Source organism: Ambystoma mexicanum, chromosome 7q, assembly GCF_040938575.1.
Source record: "Ambystoma mexicanum isolate Mex_15411 chromosome 7q, UKY_AmexF1_1, whole genome shotgun sequence".
Classification (NCBI taxonomy): Eukaryota; Metazoa; Chordata; class Amphibia; order Caudata; family Ambystomatidae; genus Ambystoma; species Ambystoma mexicanum.
Window position 1 is genome coordinate 903,827,712 of NC_090941.1, and position 17,435 is coordinate 903,845,146.

The window sequence follows — 17,435 nt, forward strand, 5'->3', positions numbered from 1 at the left end:
CAGCCTACAAAAACAGCTGTCTAAAGCGTAACTAGTTAATTGCAGTTATGAAGCATCTCTTGGTGTAATAGAAACCTCTTAACCGAGTGAGCCTCCAGAAGCTTGATTTCTATACAAGTCTGCATCACAGCACACACCTCTGAATTAGAGCACTCATTTTGTGTGGTATTGCATAGACAAAGTACGGTATTACCCAAATTGTTCGTTTACAATTGTTCGAATGAACAATTGACCGAATTTAAAGGGTCACAATTGACCTTTTCACAATTGACTGTATATATATATATATATATATATATATATGGGTTTTGGGTGGTTTGGCGTTGGGTGGGGGGCTGTGGGGGGTTTCCCCCCACATATATGTTACAATTGACCTTCACAATTCGGTCAATTGTGAAAAGGTCAATTGTAATTCGAAAAGTTGTAAAACGAACAATTCGTATACAACCCAAAGTACAGACTAGTAGCAACTTGTTATTCATTTTATTGGGAGGACTCGTGAAAATTGGAATGTATAAACACTGACATGTTAAAAATATATGACTAGGGCAAAATGCACATCTAGAAAATCCAGACCTTTGTTTTGCCAATACTTGTTTGGTATGTGTTACATATGTTCCTCCATTTTCCCTTTGTTGGTTGCTGTTGAACCAGCACCATCAGGTTGACTTCTATTTCATGTGACTTTTTTATATACTTTACTCTTCAGTGACTTATGGTCTACATAACCAATGTGTTTCAAATAGGTATTTCCATTAACTATAATACTAACGCCTTAATGTTTGTAACCTTGTGATACTGTCCGCTGAATAGGTTTGCGGTCTTCGTGCATAGCGGTCAGCACATTTGTACTAAACCTGTGTTTGAAGGCTGCTCCTTAAGATTATGTGCACCTCTACTCTCCATAGGCTTCAGAATAAATATTATCTTCATATAGTTCTAATTGAGAAACATGGAAGCTGCCTGTAACTAGATAGCTGGTCACCTACATATTACGCAGTTATCTTCCTACGCTAAGACTACAGAATTCGCATGGTTCTAGAATTCTTTGCGTTTTCAGCATTATGGCTCTCCCGCATCTATTCCCAATCCTCCACTTCCCTTTCTGTGATGAGAAATAGTGTCAATGGTGCAGGTTTGATGGCAGGTTAACAATGGTGACACCATCTGAAAAACAAAGGAAAGAAACAATGAAAATTTTAAAAAGTGTTAAGCTTTTTCTCAATAGAATGACATGTATGGCAGGCAAAGATATCGCAAAGGGTTGTGAGTATGAGAAAACGCATCACAGAAGAAAAACTGGACGGTGCGAAAACTCCCGAATGATATCCAGTAACCGAAGGAACATACCCTCAATTTGCAAGGTTACTTCAAGCCAGGAGCAGAACCTAACAGGAGCTTAAATGTACACAGGCTGCAAGTACTGTTTAGGGTATTTCGTAGTGTCGGAACGAGCGCTAGGGCCCAGGCGTGTGCCCCACATTGTGCCCTGCTGGCATCCATGTGGGAAGTCTAGAGGAGGAGTCTCAATGCTGAAAAAAACAAGGATAAAACCTCATTGTAAGTACACTGCAGCTTGTCGATAGCGCTTTTCTTCAGGCATCCCCAGCAAAACTGCTACCTGTCCCACAAACGTACAACCAAGAACCCCAACAAAGTGTCAGACCTAGTAGTAGGCACCATAAATACCCCAAATCTGTTATCACCATGGATAACTTACTTGTTTCAGCCTCATATACATGTAATTACAGCAAAAGCTCCACTATATTCTGAATTGTCCAAAGACAAAAATAGAAAAGATCAGTTTAAACTACTTACCCCTCCTTTGAACACCTAGTTGAAAGATGTCATTGATATTATCCAAAGGGGTCCTGGCTACATAGAATAGGTTCCTGACCCAGTTAGATCAACGCATTGATGAAGTTCCAGTAGGAAACTATCAACATTGTAAACCTGTGCTATTTTAATCTTGGTTTAGGCTGTTCTGGTGGGCAACACGACAAAGGCCTGACCGCACAGACATATGATAGTCACTTCTCTTCGTTTTTGAATAGCACAACCCGCACACCGCTCAAAAAGCAGAGCAAACCCAATTCAATAACCATACTCCTGGTCAGACCACTCACTGGTCAACTTCCAATTCCCTACGTTCCACCACCATCACAACCTGAACACTCCATCAGGCACAAAAGTAAACTATTTTATAAAGATATATGTCCCACAGGAATGATTTAAAGCAGCCTTTCAACCGCTGGTCATTCTCGTAATCACCTAGAGCAAACATGTGGCCTTCTTAAGGTCACTAACATAGAGACCGTCCTAGAGATTGTGACCCCTAGGAAACTGTAAAAAAGAAAAATCAGATTAAGGTCGATAATTTATCACAAAAGGATTATCACACTTAAAAAAAATAAAAAAAAGAAAGCTCGCCAACTTTGTCTTCTACCAAAAGATGCCGTAGAGTGCTTGTAGACTTGACAAAGCTGTCTACTGAATTATAAACATTTACAGTATGGACAGTATCCTAAACAAAATCTCAAATGCATTAAAAGAAAGCCCCTACCACAAACTGACTTCAGCAATACATGGCTTCTGTGATAAATGTTCAGATGGCGTCCCTTCTTCCCATGTGGAAGCCACTTCCACTGAGACCAGGGAGCTTAGGTCGCTACCAGATACTCCCCCTGGGGGCGGTACTCAGCAGGTGGATCTCATGGGAGGTAAGCCCCCTATGGGATTAGTGACGATTTGGGGAGAACATGGTGTCCCCATAGCCCTTCTTCCTCACTAACCCGTACCATTCCTACTATCCCTATATGTTTTTCTTATACTTACAGTATAGGAAGTACTGAGACTAGGAAGAGTACAGACTACCCAAGTAGAGTCCCCCTTCACAATACCAAGACAAAGAAGAGTTCTGTTGCCACCTGGGAGATTGGGTAATTCAATACTTGGACAAAGAAGATGTGCCGATTAAGGTAAAGTTCTCAAGAGAACCAAAACGAACAGGCCAGTATTCCTAGGCCCAGTTAGAATATAAAAACTGTTGGATGACAGAAATGGACAGAGAAGGAGCAGCAGCCAATCCGTGTGAGACGCTGAGAAACCTGCAAAGTCCAGATAGAAGCTGGGATCTGGGAACCACAAGTGATAAACCAATACAAAAAGGGTCTGGGACCCAAGACGGAATGAAAGCAATATCAGAGAGATCTGGGAAATAAAAGAGAAAGAAAAAACGATACCACAGGGGTCTAGGACCCGGAAGTAATAAAGGCAATCATTACCAAAGGGGCCTGGAACACGATAGAAAGGAATACCTGGCAGGAGAGTATACCAGGTGGACTGTACATTCAAGTCTGGAACCCGCACCCATTGAAGTGTCCGCACCCTTCCTCGTAGTCATAGTGCCTGGCAGGAGAGTGCACCAGGTGGTCTGTACATGGGGAAGATATAGTTTGAGTCTGGGATCCACACCCATAAGAGTACCTCAGTGCATCTTTCTTGATCTTCATAGTCACAGTACCTGACAGAAAATTGAGTCAAGTGTACTCTGAGTCCAAGAACGAGAAGCCAGGGGAAGGGAGCCAATTCACCCCTGGCATTTCTCAACTTCTCCTTTATCGCTACTCATTGAAAAGAAGGGCATTGACCATCTGAAATTCCATATCAGATAGTGCACTATCGCTCACACCTGTGTTACCTTCACACACCACCAGAGATCTAATCCACCAAAGCCCCCATTGTAGCTATGATAAGCTTTGCCTAGGCTATGCTGAAATGTGTTCCTCATTCCAAAGGAATTTTAATTAAAACCCCAAACTTATTCTTGGAAAAGTTCAACATCCCTAATATCTCTTCAACAAAAGTGCCAACATACTCTCAAGGCATCACATGCTGCGCAATCGACAAAGGGCCCGTGTTCAAACAAATGGACCTCTGATGCACTTGAAAACCCCTTGGCATACCCCAGCAGCCTATCGTGGGATATGGGCGATGGACAAGGTCATCGCTCCACATAATTTGAAAAATTGTAACATCTTCAATATTGCAGGGAACCTTTCCGTCCTTTTTAAACACAGAACATATCATCCCTGTATTACATAAATCAAATTAGTGCCCAGTAAGTCTGCATAAATATGTACTACAATTATTTGCCTTCCCGGGAGTAAAATCGAAAATGGTGTCCCTGCAATTCAAAGAGCGTTTTCCCAAAAATGCCCGTCTTTGGCTGTAGCAGCTGTGTTTCAGAAGGGAATAAATCGCAGAGAAAACCACTCTCCTGGTTCTTGGTGGCTCTTATGAGAATGCTACTGCATGATCTCTAAGCAGCCTCGTATAGCACCTGCCACAAGGTACAACTCCCCACTCGTACCATGTACTATGGGATTACCACTACTGTGCTGAATTGCTACTCCTTTATTTTGGGAAGCACACTGTTCCTAGAAACAGGATATTTCAGAACCTGAGCTCTCACTATTCATTGGAAAAGAATCGGGGGTCTGCAGCCTTTGGCTTTCCAGATGTTTTGGATTACAGCTCTGGTCAAAGCTAGCTAGCCTAGTCATTGGAGAGATATCATGAAAATCATAGTCCAGAACTTCTGAAGAGCCACAGGTTGCAGCTCCGTAGATTAGACAGTAAATGTCCTGCGCATTGTTTGCAAAGTGTATCTTGGGTCAGGTTACTGGTTACCTGTGCCAACTGTGGCAACAGTATAACATGAAAAGCGATAAAGGGTCTGTCCGTACAAAAAGTACAAGTAAATGGCAGACCGAATGTTAATAACTCTACTAGCTACGAGTGATGGCCTAACCTTGCTGAAGAAGCTCACAACATTGCTCTGCAGGCAAAACGTGGGCTACTGTGCTCGAGAGGAATGTGTACAGGACAATTTGAGAAGGAACTGGAACACATTTCTTATGAGCGACTGCATTCCCTAGGTCTATGGACATCTGTAGCACTACTGTCCTTCAATGTCTTGTTCAATGTCTTGCTTTTGTTATGGTGCACAACCTCTTTATCGTACCACTTGTATACAGCTTGTGTCTTTGTGTAATGTTTTATAGAGTGATGACAGAGAGACAGATTCAACCTCAGGAGGCAGTTATCAGCTTGGCAGACACAAGAAGACCCCCAGCTCTCTAACCAATCTTAGTGGCTCCTCTGGCATGGCCTCCCTATCGTCTGTATGTAAACCAATGCTTCATTTCTTAACTCCCTGCTATAACTAATCTCTTCATTGTGAGATGTTGTTCTCTTGTCTCTCACGCAATATCTAACCTTGCATTTTGTCTTTATTGCATGTGGATGAGATATATAATATGTGCCATGAAACATGTTTTACCTTAACAGCATGTCCACACCCAATGGGTTGAGTACATTGACGAAACTTGTTTCCCAAAACCTTGTGATGAATACTTGTTAGTTTCATGCAATAAGTTGATTTCTATTGCTTGCATGGTAGTGTGTTTTACACTAAGGCGTTGCGTAACCCTGGAAGTCACCTCACTAAACTATGCAGGTCCATTACTTCATGTGAGAAATAGGGAGCGTTTACAATGCAGCTGTTAACCGCAAGGTTTTTAATTTCTTTTTTATTGAAGAGGTGACAGGAAAGCAAATGCATTTTTGTCACAAAAACACGAACAGAGGTCAAGCATAGTTAACAGAGCAGAGGACGTGTCCTTTATAATGGGGAAGAGGGAGTGATTCAAAGCCCAGATGATTTAAGGGAAGGTGGGAACAGTCACCAGGGACAAGGGCAGGACGCAATAACAAAGGAACAGGAAGGTGGAGGGATGTAGATTAAGCATGGCAGGAGAAGTGCTTTAGGATAGACCGAGATCGAGGGGAAAGAGGGAAGGTGTCAGAGAGAGAACGGAAAAGTATAGGATTCTAGGCCATCAGTTCTTCAGCAATGAGAGGGGCTTTGAGGTTGGTTTTGAATAGAGGTAAAGTGGTAGTCTTACAGAGAGTGAAGAGGAGAGCATTTCAAATGTCTAAGATCAATGGATATGCGTAGAGATCCATTACTCTTTTTCACTATTACTATGGGGCTGACCCACTCTGAGGAATCAATCTTTTCTATCACTCCTTCACATTCCATTCTTTTCAGTTCACCTTCCACGCCTTCCCTAAGAGCCAGTGGAACAGTGCGCAATTTAGCAATTTTAGGAATGGCATCTCTCTTCAAATGAATCTTATGCACAAACCCTTTCAAACACCCTAACTTATCAATTGTGGCATTGGTTTGAACTCTTACATCCCCTTCACAGTACGGAGGCTGGAATTTTTACTCTCGACAATCAACACCTGATCTGGATGACTTGCTTCAAGCTGTATTTTCAGTTCTGCCTGATCACTCCAGGACAGGAGTTCTCCACCTTTATTGGTTACATGGACCGTCCCCGTTGCTTTCCTGTCCTTGAATTGCAACTGAGCTTCAAAGCAACCTATTATTTCTATAGGCACATCTCCATAAGCATTCGCTCTCACAATGTTTTCCCACAATGTACAACATCCAAATTTCTCTCTCCACACCTGTACACTTATTAATGTATAATCCGCTCCACTGTCCACTCCCTCGTTAGTCTACCCCTAGTGTTGGGATTTGAGAAAGCTGGTTCTTCCCTGGTCACCTGAATAAGGGATTCACTAGATCTACTTTGGGAATACCCTCAGGTTTCTCACTCCTCCTAGAGCTCTTTGCTCTGCATCTCAGTTTCTGCTTTCTGAATGCTGGAATTCCATCCCTCTGGACATTGGCTCTAATATAGCTCTTTTTAAGAAACGCATTAAACTTTATTTGCACTTTGCTTTTCCTCATAATTTTTTGCCCTGACCTTTTGGCTTTGCCATGACTGTTTTCTTTCATTCTTTTCAATTTTGTCAATTACTATTTTATGTATGGAATGAAGTATGTACTTCACCTTGGCTATAGGCGCTATATAAATGTTTCAAATACATACGTGGAAATGTGACGGCTTAGTCAATACTTGGGATAGTTGTGCATGATACAATTAGGAAGTAGTTTGAATAGAAAATTAGGCAAAAATGGTATTTGGTTATCCTTTTAGTTAAGGCCCCAAAAAAAATACCAAGTTTTCTGTAGACTGTTTGTCTAGCGATACAAGATATCGATCCTAAATCAACATGCCTCTTTTACTCCATTGTGTCGCCAGGTGAGCGGAAGTGTGATGAGTATCTACAGTGGGGACTTTGGTAATGTGGACATCAAGGGGAATATCCAGTTTTCCATTGATTATGTGGAGCAGTTGCGGGAGTTTCACATTTTTGTCACGGAGTGCAAGGATCTGGCTGTTGCAGATGTGAAGAAGAATCGTTCAGATCCGTAAGTCTAGCCAACCTTTGACTAGTTTCTGCTAACCTTTCCATAATGTTTTTATCTTGTAAAAGTGACTTCAAAGACCAAGACAAATCGGCATCTCTTACATCTATCAGTACATAACAGGAGTGCTGAAAGACGGGAGGTATGTTATCACCAACAAACACATTTTTGGTTGGAAAATCCACCCGCCATTGTACATTGTTACAAGGGAATCGTATGATGGATTGGAAGATGATTTGAACAAATCTTCTAAAATAAGTGACAGCTTGATGCAGACTTTGTGAAATATTTGTATCTCAATTTAACTGTGAAAATAATCTGAAACGTAACTGTATAGTCCAAGGGAAACATAAATGAATGCCATCAAATCACAGTAATTTGAAATGAATGGAGAAGCTCACGCAGGGGGCTTTCTTAAGCAGAAGTAGAATGGGGCAGAAGATGATCTCTGAATGTACAAGTTAGTGGCTGCAGTAAAATGCAGTGGGAGCAGGAGCTTCCTTTTTTGCTTATACCACAGTTCACCTTGGTATAGTAATTTCTAAAATCCTCACCAGAGCTTAAGTGCAGCTACACTGCAAAGTGGTTTGTACACCATGCCAGGATGTAGTGTGCAAGGCCCCCAGCACCCTTTGATAGGGTAATATAGGGGTAAGTACAATAGTTGGTGATTTCCTAGACTACACCTGTTTTAAGGGGGGCTGCTTTAGGCCTCGACTTACAGGATGTGTGCAGGGTGCTCTGACAGAGATTCAGGCTGTCTATCCGGTGCTGTGCCACCTGACTAACTCAACTTGAGAGGGGTTTGAACCCTATTGGGTGGGGCTCTTTAGGTCTCTCATTCCCCCCTCCAAACATCCACAACCAAGTGATCTTCATCTTTAGCCTCTGCTGGATGACAACTGTGTATGCCCCTTAACAGGAAGATGGTCTCGGAGATCTGTCTGAATGAGCAAGCAAAGAAGCTCCTCAGATATTGACAACTCTGCTGTCTTGTAAGGATCTCTTGTAGTAGCTTGTTGGGGAGCCTTGTTGGGTAGCCTTTATACAAACCACCATCTCCAAACGAAGGCAAGTAGGCCTACTACAAGTATGTAGCGCTAGTGATGATTTGTTGTCAGTTACTGGGGCCTGATGTGATGCACAATTTTCACTGTTAATTGCAAACTCTCAGTTACCAAGTGTGACAAAGTCCTCTGCATAATCATGGGGACCGACAGTGGGGTGATCAAAAGTGCCGGGCCCACTCCGAGGTAGTGGATTCTGGACACGGAGGAGGTATGCAGGGGATCCCGGACCACCCACACTGGGTCACTCCATTAATTCAGAGGAAAATCAAGCAGAGCTGTCTTGGTCATTATCTTGATGTGAGGATCTCTCTTCTGTCTCTCTTCCCCTATTAATGCCTCCTCCATTGCCCCTCCTGTTTCTGACTGTTGCTATGCACTTGAACACTCGCTTTAACCAACACTATCATACATGCCCATTCATACCTTCCTTTTCCCATCCTTGGATCACCTCTGAGTTCCAGGCCCTTCAAAACAAACGTGTTCCATGACCTGCAATGCTGGCGTGAATCCAAGACACACGCCTTACTCCTGGCCTACAAAAATGACCTTGTTGCTCTGTCCTCTGCACTGGACTCTGCTAAATGGTCCAACTTTGAAAACCTAATCGGTTCTCTTCACAGTCACTCTTGTAAACCTTAATTCCCCCCACCCCTGGTTTTGCTCACATCTCCCAAGCTAATATCTATTGGCTCCTCCCACTCTGTTGATGACTTTGCCCACTACTTTTCCTCTAAAATCTCTCAAGTTCATGCCACTCGCAGCTCTCCCCCCTCTTTACTCGCCATTCTTCTGTCCACCACCCCTCCCCCACTCTCTACTTTCGACTGATTCTTCCTGCCCTGTCAAATTAGCACCCAGCCTTCACAGTGCCAACCCCTTTTGCAATCTGATTGACCTGTTGCTCCTCAAATGGTCAAAAGCTTATTCCTAATCACTTTCAGTCATCTCTTAGCTCTTTAACCTCTTTCTCTCTACTTTGGGCTGGTCTATGACTCCTTCAATTTTGCAAATGTCCTACCCCTTTGGAAGAACCTTCTGCCAACCAAAAAGAACTGCCAAACATTTGCGTGGGTTTCCTCCTGCCTATTATTCAAAGGTCCTCAAGCATGTGGTCTTCAACTGGATCACTAGGTTCCTTGAAGATAATGAGCTTGGAGATCCACTTAAATCCTGCTCTTGTAGTAAGCACTAGATTCAAAAATAGGTCTTTTGCATTTTCCTTTGAAACTGGTGGGATACATTTTGACCTTGTTTTTAGACAGTCCTTTCTATTAGCTGGTATCCAGTCAATACATCTAAAACATTATAGTGGTAAATTTCAGAGCGGCCCATAACACTGAAAAACACTGCAAACATTAATTAAATAAATAAAGGGTAGTGGGGTAAAGGGGTTAAAATGGGTTTGGTTGGGATGGCGTTCTAAGGTTTAAAAAATTGGGGGCTTGGGAGGGGAACCCCCCAAATTAACAAAAGAAAATCTGTATTTCTGTATTTTGTCTGCAATTAAATGTACCGCTCAATAATTGTGGTCGGTAAGATCACATATAACCTTTTAGCTCCCTTTTCAATGTCCAGTTCATTAATGAGTCATCTCGTGCTTGGAGCAATGTCTTTGTCTAATGTCATCAGTAGTTTTTTATGCTCTAGATCGCTCAATGTGTGTGGATTCCTCTGTTACTGTTCTTGTTTCCGATGTTGAATCAATTATGTTAGCAACGATTATTTTCAATTTCAGTTTGCAGGAAAATTTACATATGTCCACATACATGTGTAGAGGCTTTAGAAATTAACGTGGAGCAAAGTCCTTTTGTGAGCACTTGTATATCCTCTTCACTTAATGTTTTTAAGATAAGTTAACAATTGTATTATTAGGTATAGCATTCTGTTTGTTTCAGTGTGGAGTTTGTGAATAGAATGCTTGCATGTTCTCTTTGATTGCTTGTTGCCTTTGCCGCTCTCTGTTGGCATGGCTTTTAACATATTCGCTGCATGATCTAAACCAGATATCTTTTTAGTAATTTCTAACTCTTCTATACCCTTTTATTTCAGCTAGATAATTTGTTTCAGGTTTTGTTATGTTTGTAAAATATTGCTTGGTTACATTTGAGCCTTCTTACTCACTTTTTCCACTTTCTGAATCGGAACTCACAGGTACTGTCACTGGTGTGTTCCCCCCCGGATTCTATTTTTTAGTATTTAGGTTGATAATTATATATTCTGTCCAGATGGTAGTCTCAAACACCTCCTCTTCAAGGAATGGCTACTCCCTAACACCCAGGTCCACGCACCTTCCATTCCCCCACTACCTGAGTGTGAGTGATCTGATACCCACATTTTCCTCCCCCGGTTGCTTCTAGATCTCTTGGCTGACAAATTGCTTGCCCACCTCTCCTGTTAGCTCCTCAATCCCTTGTTCTCTGCTTTCCTCATCATGTTCTCCCCCTATGATTGTAAATTGATCTTTTGATTCCTGAAGCGAAGTCCACGCTCAATAAATGCCTAGTAGTAGATAGTGATAGTCTCTTTGATCCTTAAAAGTATTTTGGGATTTTTTCAATTTGATTTCATCTTGAAAATCTTTCAGTATTTTATCTAATGTATTAAAATATATCTTTTTGTTTCTACATGGTTATGATGTGACCTTCTTCCTCTAACTGTATTATTTGCTCCTCTGCTTTAGCATGGCATTTTTTTGAATGTCTGGTCAAAAGTCTGATCATTGCTAATGATGATTGTATAAGGTTATCATCCCAGAGTTCTGCTGGGTTATTGTATATGCAGTTGGTTAATTTAAAACAGAAAGACATAGGTACTGTCGCAGAACAAACCCTATTACAGCTCTGGGTGGCCATTCAACGATAAGTTAAGCACACAATAGAGTAATTATGTTCATTTGCTCTTAGGTGAACGATATCCGACGAATAGTCAGCCAGGGTCAGGCATTTCATAGTGACCATTCACACCTGACTCCGTTTGACTGGTCTTTTCACTATGAAAGGTGTTGTCTTGCACAGATGGATGAGCGAGCTGGGCGAGCTGGGGATGCAGTACGGACCGGAGGAGCACAGGAGCAGAGAATACAGGAACTTCAGACTGGAGGAGGACGGCGTGCATGGACGCTTGCTCAGTGTGGATTAAGGAATGGCAGTGTGGCGAGGGAGCCGTGCCTCCAGGGAGCCAGAGAAACACAGCCTGCACTCTGCCGGCCAGGTTCAGGAGAGTACTTGTTCCCTTGGGGCCTGTCACGACCCCAAGGGTGCCTGAGGGGTGAGACCGTGACCTCAACCCTGCATATCCTAGAGTGAACACCACACCACAACGCAACGCTGCCCGGTGAGTTTCATGAAGAATGTGAAACACTGGAGCATGCGTTTGGTTGAGAGCGGAGCAGAAGAAAGACGTGGACAGTAAAAGCGGCGTTGAATTGAGAGGAATAGAAAAGCTGGAAATGCAGCTGAAGGCAAGAGCAAAGAAGAAAGTGTAAATTTGATAGAACAGAGCAGAAAGTAAAACGAAAGGCAAACCGGAGTGTAATGCGAGAAGAAGACTGATCGGAGCGGAAAGTGAGTGAAAGTAAAGAAAAGCAACAGTGAAAGTTTTCACAAGGGTGCAAGTGAGCCGTAACAGAGAAGAGGGTGCAAAGCAGCACGAGACGAGTAAAGGAAAAGTGACAGGGGCACGACGAAAAGGAGGCCCGATAGGGAAAAGATAGTATAAAAAGGGTGTGAACGATCCGGAAAGAGGGAAATAGGTGCTGGTGTGCCCAGAAGAATGAAAGGAGCGTGCAAGAGGCAAAACACAGGGAAGGAATAAAGTACAGGTCAAGTGTTCACGACAAAGAAAAAGAAATACATGAAGGTGGTGCAGGAAGCACCTGAAGATAAAAAGTACAAATGAAAGCGAGAGTAAGAAACAAAGAGAGGGGCAAAGGATCAGATTGATCGCTCTGAGAAAAAGAAAAGAGCCTGACGTTTTCAAAAGCCTCTGATTCTACCCCGTGAGTGAATTGTATGTAAGAAAAATTGTAGATAAGGAAATGGCACATCCTGACCAGCTTAATTTGTGTTTGGAGCTACAGGGGTCAAAGCTAGGGGAAGGGAACCCTGAGAAACAAAAAAGGAACTGTGATATATTTTGTTTTGTGTTTGAAAGCTGGAAGGGGTCCGAGCTTGGGGAAGGGAACCCTAAGAGGCCCAAACAAGTTAGAGGCTTATTGGTTTTCTTTATAGTGTTGAAAGGATTGAAGCGTGGCGAAGGGATCCCTGAGAAGCTTCAAGAGGAACTGCTACATTTCTTTTGTGGCATACTGAAACTTGAATAAGTTGGGGAAGGGAACCTCAAGGAGCTCAGACACTGAAGGAATTTGAAATTGCTGTAAGTGCCTGTGGAGAAGGTCTTACGAACAGCCCTGTTGATTGAACTCTTTTTTTGTGACATTGACCAAATTGCACCTGTTGAGAAGACCATCAGAAGCCAACTTTGGTTTGCCACTTTTTGTCGAACCACTCCACTATTTTTCCTTTTTTTAAAAAGACTTTGTATCACATTTTCGTAAAGTGTGAGGGCAAGAATACGTTTAGACAGACAGACATTTGTTTTGGACTATTAGACAGCGACGGTCATTAGAAATATCAGTTAAGGGAACCATCCCTTTAGAATAAGGGCCAATCGGGCATTACACCAACCCAGAAATTTTAGTAAATAAAGGTTTTAAAACAAATACTTTGAGTTTGTGTCTCTCGATACCATGTCTGTCTCACACTATGGTCTCTCTGTTTTTAGCAAATGCAAGTGTTTTCATGTTTTACAACTGAAATGAACTGCTGGACTTTTTCACTGCTCGGCACATCATTCCTTGCATCTTTCTGCACATTGTGAGGCTAAAGTAGTGTAGGGGTAGGTCCATAATCACCTTAACCCAAAGTGGGCCCACCATTTGAGTAACGAGTGCATATTTTGAACATACAGCAGGTTTATTGTACAATCGTCTGGGGAGCAGCTAGATGGCGCAGTGGGGCCAAACTAACCCAAGTCTCATCGAACTACATAATATGGCATATTATATACATTTATGCATAGAGTTAAAAGACTCCTCTATATATTTTTTTACAATCCAATCCCCACAAGTGATTGGACAAGAAGTACACAAAGAAATCCCATCTTTCTCCATTTCTTCCATTCTCATTGGTCATTCATTATCTTAACTACCATTTCAGATCATATTCATAGCAATCTTGGGATTCGTCCTTGGTAGGTTGGGACATCATTGTACAATAAAACTTTCACATACAAACATAATTAATTACTAGAAACAATTGGCCTGAGCACTTTAACCTTAAACATAATTGCACATGGATACTTTAACAATATGAGGAAAATCTGAGTAAACAGGTTCTCATTGAACTGGCAATGGCTATCTCATCTTCCCCAGTTTACTGCTCCATTGAAAAACTGTAATCTAAATGACCACAATTTCAACATGCACGGCACGTCTGCAAATACAATTGAAACTCCTAGGTATCGATCACTTTAGCCTCGAGCACTCCTTCACCCCATATATAGTACTGGTCCAAGCAAATGGCGGGGTCCCGCTGCGAAACTTCAGTGCACTAAAGGAGATTACATAAGTTCCCTATGCAACTACCAAGTCATAAACCCACTGTGTGTGGCCATCTGCTTGGTGTTAGGTTACCCTCTAGTTTACAAGCTAGAGGTGCTCAGGGCAGGGTGAGATGCAAGAAGTGTGCTGGACTTTGAAATTGCTGTTTATTTTGAATTGATTGTTGAAGTCCAACTTCCCTTAACACTCGCTCATATTGTAGGAGTCCGGGGTTCCCCTCCCAGCTCTCAATCCTGCAGTACTAGAATTTCAAAGCCACCTGAATGGAAATTCACTGCAAAGTCTGAATGAATTAATAAAAGCCCACTACCTGCAGATTTATAAATTCCCTTTGTATGCTCCTCAGTGTGCAGGCATCTTTAATAAATATCTCTCCTTTCCTGTCCATCCCATCATTCCCCCCCTAACAAATCATAATCCTCTTCTTGGGGCAGAACCATTTAATCATCTTTCAGACCGGTCCGAATAATGGCATATTCCTCTGCTGAAAAAATCCAACTCATCTGCCCAATATTTCTGCAATCTACCCACTGCTCCACACCATCATCCCAACTTGGTGGAGGAAACAAAACAGCTTCGGCCTGAGTACCCATGTGAGATGAAATTATATTGATTCTAGCTTTGGACAGGGTCAGTCATCATAGCAGCTGCTTTCGGTACCTGGGCATAACAAATTGCAAAAGCATTTGACAGGAACAAAAGATAATAAGAAAAAAGACAAAAATAGGTAGAAGAATCTTCATAGTGAGACTCATCCAAGATGGCACTCAGGAGAAAAGTGAGTCTAACCACAAATTATTTGTAATTCCTGCCTCACTTTCCTTGATCACTCTGAGCTTATGCAAGGCAGTGCTAGTTTGCGACAAGGTCCCATTCTCTGAGTCATTGCAAGGCACAAATGTGCAGCACATACTCCCAATTCGTTGACACACACCGCCACCCTCCATAGCTGTCAGGAAGACAAGGATGTAATTGTTCTGTAAAGTCATGAACCTCAAGGCCTGTAGCTCTTCTTTAATGGCACTGAACGCTGACTCAGATGAATTGATAAACAACAGAAGTTCATATACGGTCACCTGGAGCCACTTGGCATTTCCCGGGATTTGGACTACAGGTGACAGAGAGGAGAAGAACATCTGTGTGATTCAACAGTCGGTACTGCTCAAGAATGTCCATTAAGACTTATGTTGATGCCGCCGAAAGGTAGTTAGAATGCTTAGTCCATTGCAATAGTCATGCTTCCCGTTATCGAATAAAATCATTGATTTTGGCCATATGTGATGATGACAAAGGACAACAAAGGCACAGGGGATAAAAGGGGCACATATGTGACTTTGGGCATTGGGCAGGCCAGGACCAAGTATTCCTCAGGGATCGCAAGGATTGGCACGTGAAGTAGAGAAACTGTAACGCCTTGCCAGGGTGGAGGCAGCTGCCTGTGGGCATATGATCCACACATCTCAAAAATGTCCAGATGTGCAAAGCGTGTGGCTGCCATGCCCATTTATGCCAATGGGCACTGTACGAGCACCCTTAAAACATAGAGAAAAATGAGTGTCTGTATCCTCACAGGTTTTTCTGGTCCCTTGAGCCATGTCAGATGCTGCAGATGACTTTGCCACACATTTCCACATTCTTGATTTATTCGTGGCATCCCTTCTTCTGAGAATCTCCTCATTCCTCCAGCTCTGCAACTTTTCATTCCTTGGTCCTATCAGTTTTTGGCACAAAATAGCCCCTTATAAACTCGATTGGGCTCTTTGTGTACACCGAATATTTTTCTGCTCTTTATGATCTGCAACTGAACATTCATCATCCCCATTATCCAAGAAATCAACATCAATTCTTCTTCTTACTCTTGACAGTACAGACTCAGATTCTATAAAACCAGGTACATTTAAACTTTCTACATTTACACTTGTCATCTTCAAACATGATGACAAGAGATCCACAAAAGCCATATAAACACTAATTTTAACATACATTATAGATTTGAACATTTCTTATTTTTCTAAACAAACAAAATTTCAGGTCCCAGATTTTCGTTCACACCCCCCTTTAACACTGGAATCGACTACAGATCCCTACGGTGTACTTAACTTTGAGCCTGACCCTGTGCCGGTGGAGGGGTACCAATATCCCTTTGTATATCAGTGACATGGATCCAGCTCTTCGCAGCAGTCGGAGTCGCATGAATAACTCTGTGCGGCCCATGGAAATGCTGCTCATTCCAATGGTGTACAAAGGTCTGGACGAACATCTGGTCTCCTGGGAGCAGTTGTTTCTTGTGCTGATTGATTTCCTTGCCGCTTTCTCCTGTTGTCTGTTGGTAAGAAGACACAACCTGTAAAGGTATATTCCTGACACTTTTGGTTAAATCCCTAAGTTACTCCCTAAACTCCTTTCCTAGCACCTCTGTGGTCTTCTGTGAATCTGGTGCAGTGTGTGCAGGTGAGAGAGGTGCAGTTAGCCTATGCCCCATCAAGATTTTGTCGGGGCTCACGCAGTGTTCTTTTCCTGGCTGATTTCCCAAATAAAACAGTGCTAGGGGAAGACAATAGTACCACAACCTTTTAAAAATCTTTGCCCTGTGCTTGATTTCCAAAGGCAAAGCAATTTCTGCAAATAAGGCATTAAAAAAGTGGGTTCCATGTTGGATTTTAAGACCACACTAATTCCCCACTGTGGAAATGGCTCCCTCGCCAGAAATCTTGCTGTGGACTTAGCATCAGGATGTGCGCAGGGACCAACTTCAAGCCACCGGGATAACGGACAAGCGATTACAATGATGACTCTCCCTTACTAACCTCATGGTGTTTCCCGAATTAACTTGTTTGCAAACTACACAGTTTGCTACGAACCAACTTACCTGTTCCTGGAGGTTCGGTATAAACCAGTCCTCCTGGAACTCTGCTGCAATTTGTCACTGAGAAGTGTGCAACAGGTAATATAGTTGCTCTAAACCACAAGGAGCATCTGTTCGCATTACTACCTTCCCTGCCCACTCCTGTCTCCACAGCAAATCCATGGGTGAGAGGACACTTCCTCTCTTTTTCCAATGCTCCTGTTCTTCTCAAGGGGTTTGGCCTTGCATCTCTGATTTGAAGCACTGGGACTGCGGTGTAGGGGGGTGGCTACTTTACCTGCTGGGACACAGTTTCCATTTTCTAGGAATCTGTAAGTGGTAAGTACGCTGCTTCCTTCACCACCAGGTCTGCAGCATCATTCCCAAGGGCTATTGGATTAGTATGGTTAGTGTGCACAGCGCAAACTATTCCCACCTCTGCAGACAAAGTTAACTCTTCATTTAATCTGGATAGCAGATCTCCTAAACCCACTTCTCTGCCACCTTAATAACCCCGAATGCACAGAGGAGGTGACATAAGCGGAGTCAGAA

The 17,435-nt window shown here is 42.6% G+C and overlaps 1 protein-coding gene across 25 annotated transcripts in view; it reads left to right on the forward strand.

The window, feature by feature from the left end:
* SYTL2 (synaptotagmin like 2) overlaps window positions 1–17,435 on the forward strand; it is a 573,462-nt gene that overhangs the window by 460,127 nt on the left and 95,900 nt on the right. For 23 of the 25 annotated variants that reach the window (XM_069639800.1, XM_069639806.1, XM_069639810.1 and 20 more), the window contains 2 exons: window positions 5,067–5,186; window positions 7,182–7,351. In XM_069639800.1, the coding sequence (XP_069495901.1) occupies window positions 5,067–5,186; window positions 7,182–7,351 (290 nt within the window). The remainder of the gene's footprint in view (window positions 1–5,066; window positions 5,187–7,181; window positions 7,352–17,435) is intronic. The other 2 variants (XM_069639812.1, XM_069639792.1) reach the window with 1 other exon arrangement.